The sequence below is a fragment of the Coffea eugenioides genome, chromosome 10 (genome assembly GCF_003713205.1).
Source record: "Coffea eugenioides isolate CCC68of chromosome 10, Ceug_1.0, whole genome shotgun sequence".
In the NCBI taxonomy this organism is placed as follows: domain Eukaryota; kingdom Viridiplantae; phylum Streptophyta; class Magnoliopsida; order Gentianales; family Rubiaceae; genus Coffea; species Coffea eugenioides.
The window spans coordinates 36,319,972-36,338,172 of record NC_040044.1 but is presented as its reverse complement, the minus strand read 5'-3'; the positions used below and the strand labels follow the sequence as shown (position 1 = coordinate 36,338,172).

Here is an 18,201-nt window from a genome sequence, read left to right as displayed (position 1 = left end):
ATTAATTGAAAAATAGTTTTTTATTTGAAAATAGTTCTTTTTTTTTAGAGGAGGGCACCCTATGACCCGCCCCTTTTTTTTAAGTACTCTAGTAGCGAGTATCTGGAGACATTAGAAGCAGGTTAGGGTTGCAAAATGACTGATCTGATATGTTAGAATCGAGTCAGCTAAATTATGTTAGGGTCGGGTACCGAGTACCCGACCGTGCCCACTTTAAAATTTTTGCATCTTTGTCCAATTTCAGATTTTCTCTCCTTTGGGGCTTTAATGGACATTGGCCCAAACCCATCTAAGCCCATTCTCTAATTTTCTACTGCTGCATAATATAAAAAGGGAACTTTATCAGTGAACCAGAAAAAACAGTTAGCCATGCCGGGTATTGTAACTGCCACTCAATCTTTCATCACCGCCCCGCCTCGACTACTCTGCCGCCGGCAGCCGCCGATAATCAAGCCTAACCTTTTCTCTTTTCTGTCCTTCTCGAAAATGGGGTTTGATTCCTTGCAGAAAAGCTTTAATTTCCCAGCAAGAAAACTAGTGATTAGAGCAGCTAGAGCCGAGTCCAAAGGCGTCTCTCTTGGTTTCAGAGCACCCCATTTTGAGGTCCGGTTTGATTTTATTTTCAATTTTCTAGTAGTATGTAATCTATATTCTTCTGGGTTCTTGTTGATACTGCTTCATATTTTTCAAATTTTATGTCTTATATGCAGCAAGAAAAAAAAATTGAGATGTAATGCTTGTTTACGCATTCAATTGAGTCAAAGCTAGCGTGGTAATGATTTTCATTAGCTACTCCACTTCAAAGGAATTTAAGGATAGAATTCAGAAATTTTGAGCATAAGTTTTCATGCTTGCGTTTGAGCATATTGTTGAATTTCAATTTTTTTCCTTTTTATATATGACTCTGAGGATGCTGGATGCAGCTTCCGGAGCCGCTTACGGGTAAAATGTGGAAATTGGAGGACTTTGAACCGTATCCTGCTTTATTGGTAAGAGCTAGGCCATCCCCACTAAGGGTTCATTCCGTAGAATGGTCTAAAATATGTTCATATGACTGCTTTTTGTCAATGCGCTGAAGGATGTGAGTGTTGCAATTTCTTTGAAATCGTGGTTGCCAACATATGCATGGAGTAGGATAGTGTGACTGTTTATTTATTAGAGTAATTTGCTATTCTGAGAAATCTGGGTTATTTCCTATGGTATTGCACTTTTTAATACAACATAAAGAAATATTGACATGCTTATTTCTTTTCTGAAAATAAGAAAGTCGATATTGTCAAAATCAACATCAATGTTTATTTTCTCTTCATCAAATTCGGATTTGCTAGCTGCTGCACGGATATGAGGTGCAAATGCCATGGAACACAGGAAAATCGCCTGTCTGGTCTAGACATCTCTCTATAAGAACCAATAAATAGTATAAAAGGACTGACCCATTTCCCATGGTTAATCTCAGAATTGCCAGAACAAAGATATTAGGAATAGTGGTTTTCCAAACAATTGAAAATGCAAATTAAGCTAGCTTTGACAACAAAAGAAAAGATGATTTAGTTAGTTGTCTTCACCTTATATCTGCTTCAGGTGTAATGAACAATTTCCAGATCCAAACTAAGATTGGATATGGGAAGTGAATTCGAGTAAAGAATACGTACATGCATGTGTGGGTGCAAGTGTTGCAGTTCAGTGAGTTGAGATATCTATTGCTGAATGAGCACTTGTTAGGAATCGATTTTTAAGGGTTTGATGTGTGTTAGGTTTTTGAAATTTTTATTGGGTGAGTGGAGAAGAGGAGAAGGGATAGGCAGACAAGGAGAGGAAGGAGTGGAGAAGAGAGAAATGGACTGGAAGTTTGGGAAGAAGAACAGATACTAGAAGTTGATTTCTGTGGAATCAACTCACAAAATTGACTTCCCCGTTTTAGGAAGAGGAACAAAAGCATCAATATTTTTTTAAAAAAATTTGGAATAAAAATTGCAATGTTGTGGTAAATAACCCAAGCAATCTTTGAAATGGCATCATGAGGTAAAAAAAAAAAATGAAGAAAGGATAGAATTATGCTATTTTATCATCTTTGAGGACCAGCCTACATGCAGGAAAACCTTGTGAAACATGGTGACATGCTTAGGAACATATTTTATGGTGAAAGTGATTGGTAAGGGAAACATAAATAACTTGCTTGATCATGTATGCATGAGCAGTTAAATTATGCATCAAAAGTTTGAATTTCCTAGCGAATAAGAGTTTCAATGTTTAGTTGGTTTACTTGGTTCTGGGGAACTATATGTGCTAGTATTTTTTATTTTTCTTAGATTTAATGAGATTGTTGACTTGTTGTCATAAAATTGAAAATCTTTGTAATTTATTGGTGATTAATTCAACTTTTTGGTGACCTAGGCTTTGACATGAATACCAAGATATATAAACCTCATGTTTTCCCTTGATAATTTTTTTTTAAAATACAGTTGCTGACTAAGATTATAACAAAGGTAGGACCTAGAGTGAAGAAGAATAAAGAATTTTGTTGCTAAGTGGTCTATATGGTTCTTAATCAAAAAAGTATTCAGGTGATTTAATGCCTAATAAGTAAATCTCAGATATTTAAGTTAGAACTCTAAGAATTTTAGAAGTTGGGATTAAGAGTTCGGAAATTGGTGTGCCTATAATGCTTAATAAGATTATCTCGTATTTAGTTAGCCGTCCTTATTAATTTTTGAAAGGAACTATTGATTCTCCATCTGGTATTGTGATGCACGGTAACTGATGTTTAATGCCTTAACCATATTAATATATTTACCGTAGTCGACAGAGAGTCTGGTTGTAAATTTAAGAATTATTTGAACCATTCAAGAATTTCCTTGTTTAATCTTCCTAATTTATTAAACTGATGACTCTGTTGCACAAAGAAAGGTCTCGGAAAAAGTAACTCTTTGAGGTGGGGCACTAAGTCTTTTGCAAGATGCTATTAACTGACCTGATGGTCAAAAAAGAGTTCTCCCCCTCTTTTTAAGACATGCTTTCTTGTTAATGGAGCTTATTGCTTCCACCAGAGTGGTGCATATCATACGAAATAGAATTTTCAGGTGGCTGTGATAACATGGAACCTAGGATCTGGGAAGGAGTTCTTTTTGTGTCTTTATCTAGATTGGTGGTTTTTAAGAGATAAAATTTGTGAAGTCGATGTTGTCAATTCTCTAAGAAGTGCCATTTCAGTACTGAACTTTGTTGATCAGAAACTACTGCAACCGTTGTTTGCTTCGAGGGGTTTGAAGGATCAGCAATGATATTGGAGGTGCTGGTACCCATTTTCTTCATTGGCACCGGAGTGTCACCACTGACCTTCTTTCCTGATCCTTAGCCTCGTCAGTCCAACCTCAATTCCAACCCACTCTCCTCCAGCCTTTTCACAAGCATAGCACTATGCCAAACCAAATGCCCAGTCCTTTATATCCTCTACTTTTAACCACTGTTACAATTTCTATTTGCTCTCACTACTTGAAAAAGGATATAAATAAGAAGAGCAGGAATCAATTTAGCTGCGAAGAGAAAGGAAGACACTCATATGGTGGTTTGGGTTGGGTTGAACGTGATGCTTGTGGTTTGAGGGTAGGGGTGCTAAATGGGTGGATTTACAGTTGTTTGTAGGCGTTTTAGAGAAGTTGGCAGAGGTTTGGGTAAGGAAATTTTTGGGGGTTGGTAATTAGAAAATCTTCTTGAGGGCAATTATGTCCACCCCTTAACGCAATGCCAATTTTGTGGTAGTTGATAACATAAGTGGGCAATTCAGCACCATTGAAAATATGGGGCAATACAGAGTATGACTATAATACATGAGGGCATGCTGTATCCTATATTTATCTATGCAACAAATTTTGCAAATTACAGAAATGTAATGAAGCAGTTGCTTCAAAGTTGAAATGTGGGACTAATATTAGACATATGCAAAATATAAGGCCTAAATTGTGTCAAGTTGAATGTAAAAGACTAAAGTGAAACAAAGCAAAGACCTTGGGGACTAAAATATGCAATTCTCTCAAAAAAAAGATATGCAAGCTTTCAAAAGAACTCCAAACTACTAGGAATCTGCCAAACTTTTTTTTTTGTGCAAAATAAATTTTCTCATTGATCAAGGAATTGAATTTGTACACTTGAATATACAATCATATGTATCTCCTATCTCACTATACAAGGCATTTCCATTCTACTCCCCATTCTAGTAATAGTGTCCAGTTTTCTTGAGTTCTAGGATATCCTGACCATGAACTGGTTACATATCTCACAGCTTCAATAATTTCCTTCAACAACCCAACAGTTGAAGCATGTCCTGCCTGAAAGATCACCGTGTTTCTCAGCCTCCATATATGGAATATTGTAGCAGCTAGGCAGAGTCTCTTGAGTTGGTGCGCAAAGGATTTAGAAGTCCAGTGAGCTGCAATCCATGCTAATTCCTCCTCCCAAGTATACTTACGTCTATATGTCAGACACATCACCTGCACTTTCTTCCAAACTGCCCTTGTGAGTGCACAATGAAAAAACAGATGCTGTATGCTCTCCTCTTCAATTTACAAAACACACACCTATCAGAATCGGGCAAACTTGCTGCTTAATCATAACCTAACAAATCTCTCTCTCTTTCTCTCTCTCTGACATCACTTCATCTCTTAAAATGTGTTTCTGCAGGTTATGTTCATTTGCAATCACTGCCCCTTTGTTAAACACTTGAAAAAGGATATTGTAAAGCTCTCGAATTTCTACATGAAGGTAGGAAGGTAACTGTCTGTCTTGTGTTCTTGCATTCGAATCACTTCTCAAATTGCTAGAACTGTACATTAAGAGTTAATAGCAACTATTTTTTTTTTGTTTCTGATGCAGAAAGGGCTTGCAGTAGTAGCGATATCATCAAATTCTACAGTTACTCATCCGCAGGTTTGGATGAACTTATCCTCCTGCTTTATGAAATTATAAAGCCTCCACATTACATGTATTACTCTGATCTATTCCTTGAAGGATGGACCTGAATTTATGGGAGAAGAAGCAAAGCTATTTAAATATCCTTTCCCATATCTGTATGATGAGGTTAGCTTTCGCAAGTCTATCATTGCCCTTTCTAAGTGGCTTATTTGTTCCCATCTTGAATCCTTTTGATTCAATTAGTAATCTGCTTTCCTGTAGTTGTCACTTAGTGAATTGCTGACAGTTGACATTTGGCCGTGTCTAGTTTAAGTTTCTATATGAATATCATCAAATAGCTCTGTTGGATATTTAATAGAATTTTCAATGTATGTTTGATTAATAAAATTTGACTATTATCTTGAACGCCATGATAAAAGTAAGAAAAGAACTCTATTAAACCAAAAAAGAGATGATCAAAACTAGACTGCTTATTCGTATGGTGTTAGACTCGAGAGACGCTGCCACTTATTACCTTGTGTTGACACCGGGGTCTCAGGAAATTTTTCTGAATCAAAACACTGGTTGACAAACCATGTCCTGATTAATTCATGGCAGTATGTAATTTCAGACTCAGGAACTAGTTGGATTGCTATGTTTACTTGTATCGGTCATATATTCAATTATTGATATTTTTATTGCAAATTAAAAAAAAAGGTTGTTTGTTTTATTAGCATTCTGAAAATAGGAAAATCAGTTCCTCGGAAATCACTCTGAAGTGATTCTTCTTTCTTCTTCTTCTTCTTCTCTTAGTGACATCTTTTTTTCCCAAACTCCCTCCACTCTTCTCCCCTTTCTCCCTCTCTTCCTCTTCTCCTTCTCCTGCCTATCCTTCTTCATCAATTCTCTATACTTGTACGAGAAGGAAAAATAAAGTAGCAGAGCAGCCTCAAAAGCAGACCTTGTGTGGAGCCTCCTTCAGCACCTTTCACTCCCAATAATTCCCTCTCCAACCACCATCAATATTAGAACTACACCCATAGTGGTGCCTTTTTCATTTTTGTGTAAACCAAGTCCCGACAGCCTGAAAATTGCAATCACAAAGATGGTAAAGTAGATTCAGGCAGAATATGTTAGTGCTGTGGGTTGGGGCCATCAGGCTGTCCTCATGGGCTTTGAGTCCAAAATACAGTGGCATTGAAAAAAAAAATCTAGCCTTCCTCGTCATCAGCATGAGTAAGAACAAAACCTATTAGAACTAAAAAGAATTATACCAAAGAGAAGAAAGTGCAGGGTAAGAATCAGAATGGAGAGCAGTGAGAAGTTGATGATTGCAAAACTACGACTTTTACTACTAATGTTGGGTGGGTGTGCATCAAGACTGGATGGATTGTTTGGTTAGAAGATCTGGAGAAGAGTAGAGGAGGAGTGGATAAAGTTTGGGGGAAAAAAGAAAAGATGAGAAAAAAGAAGAACCCTTTAAAGTCTATTTCTGAGAAATCAATTTTAAGACATCGATTTCCTTTTGGGAACAACAATAAAACCAACATTATTTCTCTAATTTCCAATAAAAATATCAATATTTCGGTAAGTAACCTTGGTATGTCTGTTTACTGTTTTTCTGATTCAAAGTAAGAGTTCTACAGGTAAAGAATTCTTTGAACCTCAGTCAAAAACTTTAAAACAGAAAAGCGTGAACAATGTTCTATATTTTATTTTGGTGGCTGAATTAGGTTGTTTATATGAGTTGAATTTCAATACATGATTTGTTGAGGTTGTGGTTTCCTCGTTTGCTCCTCAAGGAAGCAGTAACTATATAGTTATTGTTCTGATGCCTTTTAAATTTGTATCCAACAGACTAAGTTCTTGAGTTGACTGTGCCAAACTAATATTCCTTAGGAATCAAATTGATATGAGCCTAATACACATATGGCCTACCTCAATTGCTTGGTAAGATGATTGGTAATGTTGTGTGACCTGGTGCACTGGGACCACCCAATATTTACTCGTGCAGACAGGTGTTAATGGGGATAAAACCAAATTCTTTCAGCCAAAACTTAGGAATGATAATTTGGTAGCCTGTAGTTTCTCCTATCAATGCTTGGTGCTTCTTTGCTGTAAAATCACTGTGCTAGGCAGTCATCTTTAAATCAATCTCTTCTTGTTTAAATAAACCTGCTGTTGAATGAGTAAGAGTCATTTTTGATTGGGGACAAAGATTCCCAAGGCATTTTATTATTGCTGAAACTACGAAACCATCTCACTGGTCTACATCTCTTGTGGAAGTACCCAATTGATTTTAGAGAAAACTTGTTAAAAAGAAGTAATACAAGTGTCTGCCCATAATTTTTATTTCGGTTGGTAAAGTACTTTTTGCTTCTTGTTAGCAGCTTTGGAAGAAGACTGGCTCATTTAGGATTGTGGCTGTCATGGAAAACTGTTTTATGATAATGTGACATTCCATAGCCTTTCTCTTATATTTAGTGGGTATTAGCCTTTTATATTCACTTGCTTTGATTGTAAGCCCATTATGCTGTGGATTTTGGATTATGAGTTGGTGTGTATCATAAATGAGTTCATACCAATTCCCCTTATTGTGCTTGTGCTGGTAAAGAAATATTACGAGCCATATAGTCTGAGGTTAACAGAACTGATAGCAGATGTATGTTAATAAACAGAAATGACACATTACAACAGTAATTCTTAAGAATTATAAACTCGAAGCTCTCTCTCTCACTCATAGAATTAGATCAAGACTAAGAATTCTAAATTCCAATCTCTATCTCATGCGGTAATGCATAAAATGTGAGTTGCCTCTGTGATAAATATCTTTTCCATCTCCGACAACTCATTAGCAGTCAAAGTTCGTTGCTTTGCCATTGTGTGTGTATATTTATCTTGGTTTGAAAAGGTTTTCTGGGGTTGGTTTCTCGGAGGGGAACGAAACAATTTACATAAGCTGAGGACTGAAGGATGGCCATGAGAAGCCTTAATAACAGAAAATCAATCACTTACATTTATACCTTGGCAGCCTTCAGCAAAGAAGGTTAGAAGGAGCATTGCGCTGACATGTGGGCATAACCAGATGGAAAGTTTAATAATGGAATATGTGCAAGGGGTGTCTCCTGCATCAAATGTTGCTGATTGACTCTGAACCATAAAACTTGGAAGGAGGCAATTGAGTGTAGCTTAATCTAAATTTTATTCCCAGTGGTCAAAATTACCATAAACCAGCAACCAAAAAAAAAAAAATCATTTCTTCTGATCCTATGTTTTTTTATAGAATCCAACCTTATCACTGAAAGTATTACAAGTTCTAACAATGTATCATTGCCAATGAATTCCTGGTGCGGCCTTAGTGTTTAAACCACTCCATACAGTCTGGAAATGTAAGATAAGGAACCGTTTTGCTGCTGAAGAAATTCTGTCTGACATCCCTGTAAATTCTGAGATGCAATTGTTCCTATTTCTGGAAGTCTCGGAAGCTCAAAATTTGCTCCATTGCCACTTAAAATGGACACATATAACTTCATACTCCAAAAGAATCCCCTGGAATCCCGGAACTTCTTATCAAACTTTTCATAGCCAATGCTTTCTTTTGGCTCCCCTTCGGTCCATCTCTGTTTAAGTCAAGTGTTATGGAACAAGTAGAACTATCCGTGTCTCATTGTTGAACAGATGTACCTTTTAATTTCTTCCCCCAACTTTTTGATGCTCCTGACTTCTGCAGTTTACTTTTTGTAATTTTGTGTTGCTGAGTTCTTTGTATAGAAATCGTGATTGGTAGTGCTGTTGGATATAGTATTTTTCTTTGTATGTGATATTTAGAAGGGCATCTTAATCTCTAAAGTGGTTCTTTACATTTTGCTACAGACTCAAGATGTTGCAAAAGATTTTGGAGCTGTGTGCACACCTGAGTTTTTCCTTTTCAGAAAGGTACCCGTGTCCTATTATGGAACCTTTAAGTGTATTGTCTTGTCCCCATTATGGCTTTGGTCTTCGTAGTATCCTTCATACTAACCTGCCATATATCTTTTACAGCCACTCTATTGTTTAGGCATACATGCTCATTTACTGTAGGTGTGAACCTATTTGATGTGAACTGTTAATTTAGACCTGCTTCATTACAGGACGGGCGTAGGCCTTTTGAGCTAGTGTACCATGGCCAGTTTGATGATTCACGGCCAAGTAATGATGTGCGGGTCACAGGAAGGTTGAATCTTTGACTTCTATCAGTGCCATACCGAGTTTCTGCAATTTTCTCTTGACCTGCTGCTTTATGTGCAATTGTGCTGAGTAACTTCTATAATACTTGTTCAGGGACTTGAGCCTTGCAATAGACTGTGTTCTTAGTGGTCAGCCAGTGTCTTCAGATCAGAAACCAAGGTAATGTCTGCAACTCTTTTTCCTTCAAGTCTGATTTTACTTGTATAATTAAGTGAGAAAACACAAAACAAAAAGAAATAGAAATTGATTTACATTTTGTAGGATACTAAATTCCTCTTTACTTTAGCATTGGGTGCAGTATAAAGTGGCATCCCAAGGCACAGCTGTGATTATTCCTGCTGGAGTCAGCTTTTATAAGGTAACTATGAAATATGCTTCTAGTTGAGCAAGATCCATTTGGAGAAACTCTTTTGTTCTATTTCTTTAGTTCTCCTCCGATCTTTCGCCGCCATCTTTTGGTCCATGAACTTGTATGACAAAAACTGGTATTTTACTCCAACTAATACTCAAAATTTAAGTCTTTACGCATTCCATCATTACTAAACAGATCTTTTTTTGTATGAGATTGTGTTCATGTACTCTGTGTTTCTGGTTGTTTATTGATTCTTAAGATCTGTCAAATATCAAACTTTACTAGGCGTTTTGCTGAATTTTATATGCTCATAGATGGATTGTCATCAATGGAACACGTTAGGCATTTAATTTTGAAGTCTCTTTCTAAATTCTTTTTCTTTACGTGTGAGCTATCAATTAACTGTCCTTTTCTTTGCCTTCGTCTGCCAGCTGAGAGTCACATGCAAGCGATGCTATAAGGGATCTGTTCACACTATTAGGACCCTTTTGTCTCCATCACTGTGTAATTTTTTTTTTTTTGGGTGCAGAGAGACTTTTTAAGTAGTTGATAGTGTTGATGGAGGACTTCATACTTTAGCATATATTTGTAAAATTGATTTCTGATGTACCCTTTTAAAAGTACCTTAGTTTGTGGTTTTGACAGTCAAATCATCCGATGCAGTGAAGAGTGAGTGTGAGAAAACCACATTTGTATGACTCTGCTATGTTGTACGTGGGCTCTTTATTCTCCTTGCAGGGAAGTGCTTATCAACCTAAACATCAGATGTTATGCATCCTTAGCCATTGAAGCTTGATAGCTTACTGTGACCTACCAGTGGGACTGAGAAGTTTTGCCATCACATGCCGAAAAGCAACGCATCTTTCAGAAGATGAAACTGTATCTCCCTTTATCTTTAGTGAAAGCAATGTTGGAGGAATTGGTAAGGTGTGATGGTCCATTTGGTTCCTACTAATTATAAGCTCCATTTGCTTCCGGCCAACCAAGATTTCGTCCCTATCCCAGCTCTTCCCCAAAACAACCCATGGGATTGATAGCTACTTCTCCATTTCTGGGACCCATTGTAAAGTATGCATGTTTAACTTAATGCAGGCTTGAAAGATGTTTGTAGCTGCTGATGGCGACTTCCTTTATTCTGAATCATTGTATGGATATTATTTCATTATCTTAGCCTTCTGGTTTTGAATAATTGATGTAAATTCACCAATGACAGAGATATGCTTGCTTAGCCCTTGATTGAATTTGAAATTGTTTAAATCACCGTCCTAGAAACTGATAGAGGAGAGACATATTGGAGGAGGGAAAAAGATCCAGATATAAGGAGAGTAGGTTATACCTTATATTGTCCACTATCAAATCATCAGTACTGTCTGACCATGGAGTCTGAGTTCAAATGAAAAGAAAATGAACATGAAGGTTGATTGGTTCTTGCACCTCTCTGGAGGTGGAGGGAATTTGTGCTCGGGCAGAAAGGGAATGGTTTTGTAAAGTGCTTCAATCAAGTTACAGCTCCTTGGAATCAGATCATGGGATTTGAATCCTCCCTACCTAAACAAATTAAATCTTAATCAAGTTATTAGGAGGTGGAAACTCTGAAATCATAATACAATGACGAAATGGAGTGTTAATCTGACAAGAAAATTTTTTTTATCTACCTATACAGTTTATTAGTAACTTGGAAAGAATCAAAGGACCAAAAAAAAAAAATCCCGACAATGAATGAGATCTAACTATTCTGACCGCTGGGAGGGAGATCTAATTAGGGGTTCAGAAGATCTTGAGAAACTAGAACAATGAACCGCTGCTTTGGTGTTGGAAACCATTGCTTTCTGCAGAGAATTTGGCTTCTCAAAATCCTCATTCTCATGCCTGATTTCTCTGAGCATTGCCGTAACATCTTTCATTGTTGGTCTATCATCAGGACTGGGGTTCACACAGAGTAGAGCCACCCCAAGCACTTGAAGCATTTCTTGTGTTTGTGTTCCAGACAGTAGAAGTAGCTGTTGATCAAGAATTGACGTAAATTCTCTGTGCTTTATTCGCATCTCCCGTTGAACCCAAGTGACAATGTGGGCACCATTTGGAATCCTGGGATCATTTGGTTCCATCCCTGTTAGGACTTCAAGAAGCACAATGCCATAGCTGTATACATCACTCTTCCCTGTGATTCTCATACTGTATCCATATTCTGCAAGGTGGGACATAATAAAGTTAGTCACCAAGCACAAAGTTATGATAATAATATAATATCAAATCTTGAACTTCATCTATGAACAACTCGAGATAAGTCTGACTTAGTGGTTATCGACAAATGTGGATACGTCTGAGTATCTTTTGAGAAGAAACTTTTACCTTCTTGTCGGAAACAAAGAAACTGTCCTGAGAAGTTTCTTAATGAGAAAATTAAGAAGCATCATTTTGTGTATTTGATGAATTGAGGAACCAGTTTGACGTATAGAATGTAAAATGGTCGTGGAGTGTCTTGATTATGCTCAAATTTATTGTCGAAATTTAGAAGAAAATATGTCAACTAGAACTTGAATATGTGAAGCTTATTTACTTACCAGGAGCAATATAGCCATAGGAACCCGCCACAATGTTTGAAGCTCTCGAATAATCTGCTGAATCTACAAGCTTTGCCAGTCCAAAATCAGCGAGGAAAGCTTCATACTGTGGACCAACCAAAATATTGTTGGCCTTGATATCGCGGTGAACAATTGGAGGGATACAGTCATGGTGCAGATAAGCCAAACCATCAGCTGCTCCAAGTATGATTTTATACCTTGCATCCCAATCCAAGTATATCATCTTACCATGAAGAACTTTTGCCAAACTCCCATTACTGATGTAATCAAACAATAGCAATCTAGTTTTTCCATTGTTACAGCAGCCCAGAAGTCTCACAATATTTTTGTGCCTGATTGATCCCAGTGCTCTAACTTCTGCAGAAAACAAGTCCCTCTGCGGAATTTCTCCAATCTTCTTGGGCCAAAGTTTTTTTACGGCAATAAACTGCCGTACTGGGATCTCCACTCGATAAACAACACCTGAGCCACCCTTCCCAACAATGTTAGATTCAGTAAGCTTTCCTAAAATATCATTGACAGAGAAGTTCAGCTTCTGGAATGGCGTGAAATCCCACTGGAGTCCAGTCTCTTCATCACTCTTTCTGCATATCTCATCATGACCTCTAATGTAGAAGATTGCTCCAACTGTGAAGATTATAATAGTCAAAACAACACTGAGAACAACTAAGACAGTGAGGTTCCTGATGGACTTCCTGTTCTGGTTTCCACTGAAGTAACATCGGTCTCTGTTAATGCAGAGCTCTTGGTTACCAGCAAAAGAAGCATTTGGGAGATCATGAAAGAGTTTCGTATTGGGAAGTACACCTGAAAAATTGTTGTAGGAAACATTCAAGGAAACAAGATTGTCAAGGTTACCAAGTGCTCTCAAGCTTCCTGCCAACATGTTGTGGGAAAGGTCCATGTTTGCTAGCTTTGAAAAATTTGAAAAGCTTTCTGGGATGGGCCCTATCAAGAAATTCCAGCTTAAGTTCAATAGGATATCTAACCCTTGCAGTTGACCAATCTCATCTGGGATTAAACCACTGATACTATTTCTGCTTACATCCAGCAACTGTAAGTCCTTACAGAGGCCTAATGACTTAGGTATCAAACCGTTGATGTTATTTCCATTCAGTAAAAGTTTATTTAATGATGTGAGCTTGCCTATACTTTCGGGGATGTTGCCTGAAATTCTATTCATTGAAAGATCCAACACATTCAGTTGAGATAGTGAGACAAAAGATAGAGGAACTGTGCCTTCAAGCTTATTCTCATGGAGATCGATCATTTCCAGCTGCATGCAATTTCCAATTTCAAAAGGAATAGCTCCAGTAAATTGATTTTCTGCCAACTCGAGGAAGCCCAAATTTTGTAAGAGCCCAATTTCTGAAGGAATTTGACCATCAAACATGTTTGATCCTAATCTCAATCGGTTTAGGCTGGTACAATTGCCAATGTCTGGTGGAAGTCCTCCAGAAAGCAGATTGGAAAGCAGCAGCAGCTTAGACAAGTTCCTCAGATTATACAGATTCTTTGGAACTGATCCAGTGAGGTAGTTGTGAGAAAGGTCCAAGCTTTGAAGCTTCTGGCAATTGGCTAATTCGGCTGGTATGCTTCCATTCAGCTGATTCTGCCAGGCAAAGAACAAATTAAGCTCCATTAAGTTCCCAATAGTTCTTGGAATCTCGCCAGAAAAATTGTTGTTATCCACTTCAAGTTGCGTCAAGCTAGAAAAGTTGCCAATGTACTCTGGAATTCCACCAGAAATAGAATTATCAGACAAGAGGAGCTCCTCCAGTGTGATCAAATTTTCAAGGGAAGAAGGTACCTCTCCACTCAGAAAATTCAAAGATAAGTCGATCACTGTCAAGCTTGAACAGTTTCCTAGATCTTCTGGAATGGAACCTCTCAGGTTGTTCTGCCACACCAACAACCTTCTTAGATTCTTAAGCATTCCCATCCCAACTGGTAGTCCTCCAGAAATTTGATTTTCATAGATAAAAAGATTTTCCAATGCTGAGCAATTACCAATTTCTGGTGGGATCTCACCAGTCAGATTTGCTGTATATACTGAAAGAGTCTTGAGATTCTTCAGTTCTCCAATACTATGCGGAATCTGACCTGATATCCCAGTATCTGCAAGACCCAAAATAGTTAAGTTTACGCACTTTGATATTTCCACTGGAATTTCTCCATGAATTCCAATATTGCCACCAATACGAAAGATTTCCAGAGCATTTAGGTGGCTGATTTCCACGGGAAGTTTTCCAGAAAACTGGTTGTCAAAAAGTTCAAGCTGCCTCAGGTGTGAGCAGTTTCCTATTTCTTCAGGTATTCCACCATGCAACGAATTCGAATTCAATGACAGTACCCGCAAATTCGGTAACTTTCCTATTTCAGGTGGTATCATCCCTGTTAGAGCATTAAAACTGAGGTCTACTGTGGCCAGAGACGACATATTTCCAATGGCTGGTGGGATTTCTCCTGTCAGGTTTCCATTTGTGAGTACAAGGACAGTAAGAAAGTTGAATGAGAGGACTTGACTAGGAAGTGAAGTGGGAAGATTGATCGAAGTGATAGTGATTTCGGAAACAAAACCACCGCTAGTGCATTTGATGTAATCCCATTTGCATGGATTTTGATGAGTTACATCCCAAGAAGAGAAGAAATTGGCAGAAGAGGAAGAGTTGAAGGTTGCAAGCCATGACAAGAGAGAGAGACCTTCTTGGTTCAAAGCAAAGATGGCAGGGAATAAAGAAGCACTCAGATATAGAAGGATGGTAATCTCTCTGTTTGGCATGATGAGAAAGTTGTTGTACTCTCTAGTATTCTTTTACAGCTTGTTCTGGATTAGCACTGCATTTACAAAAGAACTTCTGGAATGATATCTCTATCATGGCAGCAGTGTTGAAATACCATTGGTTTCTTTCATGAATTATATAATAAACTGATGTCCTTGAACCTTTTTGCATCAGCATAAAGGCAAACAAATCCTCTTCCACACAGATTTTGTCAAGTTCTATCAGTAACAGTGCATATGAGAGAGAGAGAGAGAGAGAGATATCAGATGGCTCAGCTTTGATGTGATGATGTGGAAATGTTGGGAGTGCAAGCATACCTTTATGGATGTTTTATAGTTCTATTATGGTACTGTTTACCTTGTACCTTTACTAGGAAAATTTCAATGCACAGGCATGGCATTTACTCTTTTGGAGAGACATTAAAAAAGTTCAGACTTTGTAGTTAAAGAGTTGTGTTGCTACATATGTACATTACTCTTTGGAGCTTATTATCCCTTTTCTTTATAATTCCAGGTCTCAAAGAAACTTGGATGATCAGGAAATTGATGTCATTGCAGTGAAATTCTTTCTATACTTGAGCAATTATAGTAAATTTGGGGTTTTCTTAGGAAGTACAAGTGTAGCTTTCTTTGTGTCTAGTAATCAGCTAATCATTGCAGAAAGGAAGAGTATAAATGCACTTTAAGCACCCCATGTTTGAGACTTGAGCTTGATTACACAATCATCACATCCATGCACGTTAGATGTACCCAATTTGGATGTCTGTTTTAGCAATTCCCACTAAGTTTGGATTATTGGTTGGGCAATCATTCAAGGATTCTTGAAACTTTTGGAAGTTTTAAGCTAATTGGTTTGGTTTTCCAAAGTTGAAATGTCTAATTGTACAACTAATGAGAGAGACAAACCACCATCACCACCACCACCACCACCACCTCAACTTGTGGAGGGCACCACACCTTTTTCTCATCATAATTGTTGGTAAGGTCTCAAAATCTGCTTTACTGGGACAAAGTTGCCTGTGTCATGAGACATTGAATCCAATTATCTTCCAACGGGGAACCATTCCCTAAAAGGTGAAGCCCATTCTTCTCCCATACACAAACGTACCTAAGAAACTTCATTTATTTAACATCTTCTGGGATTGGGTTGGTTGGAGATAAACTTCTGGCATATATTCTGAACCCAAAAAAAAAAAAACAAAAAATCTAGGAGATAATCCAGTATGGCTAAACATATGAATATTTAGCCCTTTTTTTTTTTTGGGTAAGCTGAGTATCAATACTTTTAGTATCAACTGTGATTAATTAGCATATTAACGTTGAGAGAGTTCCATTTTGGTCCTCTAAAGTAGCACAAAATTTTATATATAAGCCACACTCACATATTTTTGGACTCTCATTCATCCCCTTACTTTAATAATCATCTAAGATTAACTAAAAAATAAGTTGGTCATTCTTATTTTGAAAGGCACATTAGCAAAAACTGACCAAACAACTGTTAAATGATTGGATTAAAGACTTCTAATATGGGTAAAACCAGATGAAACTAACTCCCATGTGCCTCACAACTGAGTTTGAAGTAGAAGTATCAACCACATTTGAGCATGGTTAAAGGAGTAATTTGAACTCCTTCCAAGAATGGTAAACTTTCAGTAATGTAATGGAAGGTGGGGCAAGGAAATTGATGACCATGAATATGGCTGCAGCTCAACATGTTCTCTCCAATTATCTACTACGAATTTATGATAAGATTTTTGCTTTCACATAACACTAAACTCAATCTCCTCACCAGCATTTTGATGTGGACATATTAATTCAGGGCATCTATCTACTTCGCTCCATACACACACACACACACGACTGATCCCTTAGCCAATGTACCCTGCACAAAATACATTATGTGACCGACATGGATTTGTTGTTTTGTTGTTTCCATCAAATATTATTCAGTTGATACTTTCCTCATATTCAAGTTGGCCCCATGCCAATCTGTAATCATTCTGTATGGACGGCTCCATCTATTTAACAAGCACTAGGTCACCAGTTTCTTCCAAGGAAAACAAAGTCTTATGATTTCTAACTCTTCTTTGTTTTTTTTTTTTTGGCCTATATATATATATATATTTGATTCAAGGGCAACATTAAGACCTATAAGGGAGAAGGAGTAAGAAGAGGATATGAAAGTCTATGGAATTCATGCTTATCTAACTAATATTTCTATCCCTTGAGTTGGGTCTTAAAAATACTGTTCAGCTTCTATGTTTTGTGAGTGTTTATTCTATGTGAGTGGTCGCCTTGCAAAACAGTGGAATTGTTATGGTAGTCTTGTGGACAGAGTGAAAATTGAGGAATAAGGAAATCAGAAAATTAATACTGGTCTTTACAAGTTTAGCATATATTTTATTAAGTAGTTATAGTTACCATGGTTCTAGTAGATCATTGATCTAGAACCCAAAGATTATACCAAAATCTGTAGGAGATAAATTTTATAGAACAAACGTATATGGGAAGGCAATTTACACACATAAAAAAATATGTGTGGGGGAAAGGGGAATAAATCAACAATATATCATGAATCACATACAATAAAAAGGCTATTAATCCTTCACTCTTTTCAACCGATTACAATAATATATGACTCCATATTTATAAATCACGTAATTTGGTAAACAAGTCTTATAACCATAAAAAATTTTCTAATAAAATACTAATTTTGAAATAATAAAACTACCATAACTTGACTCTCCAATAGAATTACTAAAATCTTAACTTATTAAAACACTGCTAAATAATTATATGAAAATTTCTACTTTTGAGCCTTCATATAATATGCCAACAATTGATGTTGTTGAAAATAATAATAGATGCAGGCCAGGTGGAGAGAGGGATGGGTTGAGTAGTATAGGAGGAGGGAGTGTAAGTGGGAGGTTTCACTAAAAAAAAAAAAGATGCAGGTAAAAAATTTACCAATGTCAATAGATTAAGGGCTCTTAGGTTCTTTGCCCCAAAATAATTCTGTTCTACCTTTTTTTTTTTTTTGAGAGAAAAGGTAGATGAGGTTAATTCCATTAAAATTCAGCCACATCTATATTCTAATGGCTGCTGTTCTGCCTTAAGACTTGAGGAGCCATTCGGAGACAATAAAAAAAAAAAAACCTCATGCATCCCTTTATGAGGTTATTTTAGTACTTGCTCTGTAATTACTCATGCAACGATCATATGCCATCATTGTGATAGTGATTGATTCGCAAGTCCCCTGTCATTCCCTCCCTTCGTTATAGAACGCCAAATAATTGCTGAGGATTATTTATCTATAGTTGTTTTTAAGCTCCATTTTACTGTATCGCTTGACAAGAAAGACTGCACGA

The 18,201-nt window shown here is 37.2% G+C and overlaps 2 protein-coding genes across 6 annotated transcripts; one reads left to right on the top strand and one right to left on the bottom strand.

Moving 5' to 3' along the window:
- Positions 1 to 350: 350 nt before the first annotated feature.
- Positions 351 to 10,707, top strand: LOC113748824. Of its 5 annotated transcripts, none has more exons than XM_027292395.1 (10): positions 351 to 603; positions 924 to 989; positions 4,678 to 4,758; positions 4,870 to 4,923; positions 5,005 to 5,073; positions 8,761 to 8,823; positions 9,018 to 9,100; positions 9,208 to 9,273; positions 9,413 to 9,472; positions 10,112 to 10,707. In XM_027292395.1, exons 1-9 carry the CDS (start codon positions 370 to 372, stop codon positions 9,441 to 9,443), a joined length of 747 nt encoding a protein of 248 aa, XP_027148196.1. In that variant the 5' UTR covers positions 351 to 369; the 3' UTR covers positions 9,444 to 9,472; positions 10,112 to 10,707. The 5 variants fall into 5 exon arrangements, with proteins under 5 accessions (XP_027148196.1, XP_027148195.1, XP_027148194.1 ...); XM_027292394.1 differs by having other exon boundaries at positions 9,898 to 10,707; XM_027292393.1 differs by having other exon boundaries at positions 9,401 to 9,472.
- Positions 10,708 to 10,934: 227 nt separating this feature from the next.
- LOC113748823 (LRR receptor-like serine/threonine-protein kinase RCH1) lies at positions 10,935 to 15,240 on the bottom strand. The gene is made up of 2 exons (XM_027292391.1): positions 12,031 to 15,240; positions 10,935 to 11,654 (listed from the first exon to the last, which is right to left on the bottom strand). Exons 1-2 carry the CDS (start codon positions 14,831 to 14,833, stop codon positions 11,197 to 11,199), a joined length of 3,261 nt encoding a protein of 1,086 aa, XP_027148192.1. The 5' UTR covers positions 14,834 to 15,240; the 3' UTR covers positions 10,935 to 11,196.
- Positions 15,241 to 18,201: the final 2,961 nt, after the last annotated feature.

Coding starts and splice junctions, on each gene's coding strand:
- LOC113748823 (XM_027292391.1), bottom strand. CDS start 14,833: ATGCCAAACAGAGAGATTACCATCCTTCTATATCTGAGTGCTTCTTTA. Junction 11,655..12,030: donor CTATGGCTATATTGCTCCTG/GTAAGTAAATAA, acceptor CCCACCTTGCAG/AATATGGATACAGTATGAGA.
- LOC113748824 (XM_027292393.1), top strand. CDS start 370: ATGCCGGGTATTGTAACTGCCACTCAATCTTTCATCACCGCCCCGCCT. Junction 8,824..9,017: donor AGTTTTTCCTTTTCAGAAAG/GTACCCGTGTCC, acceptor GCTTCATTACAG/GACGGGCGTAGGCCTTTTGA. Junction 9,274..9,400: donor TCTTCAGATCAGAAACCAAG/GTAATGTCTGCA, acceptor TCTTTACTTTAG/CATTGGGTGCAGTATAAAGT.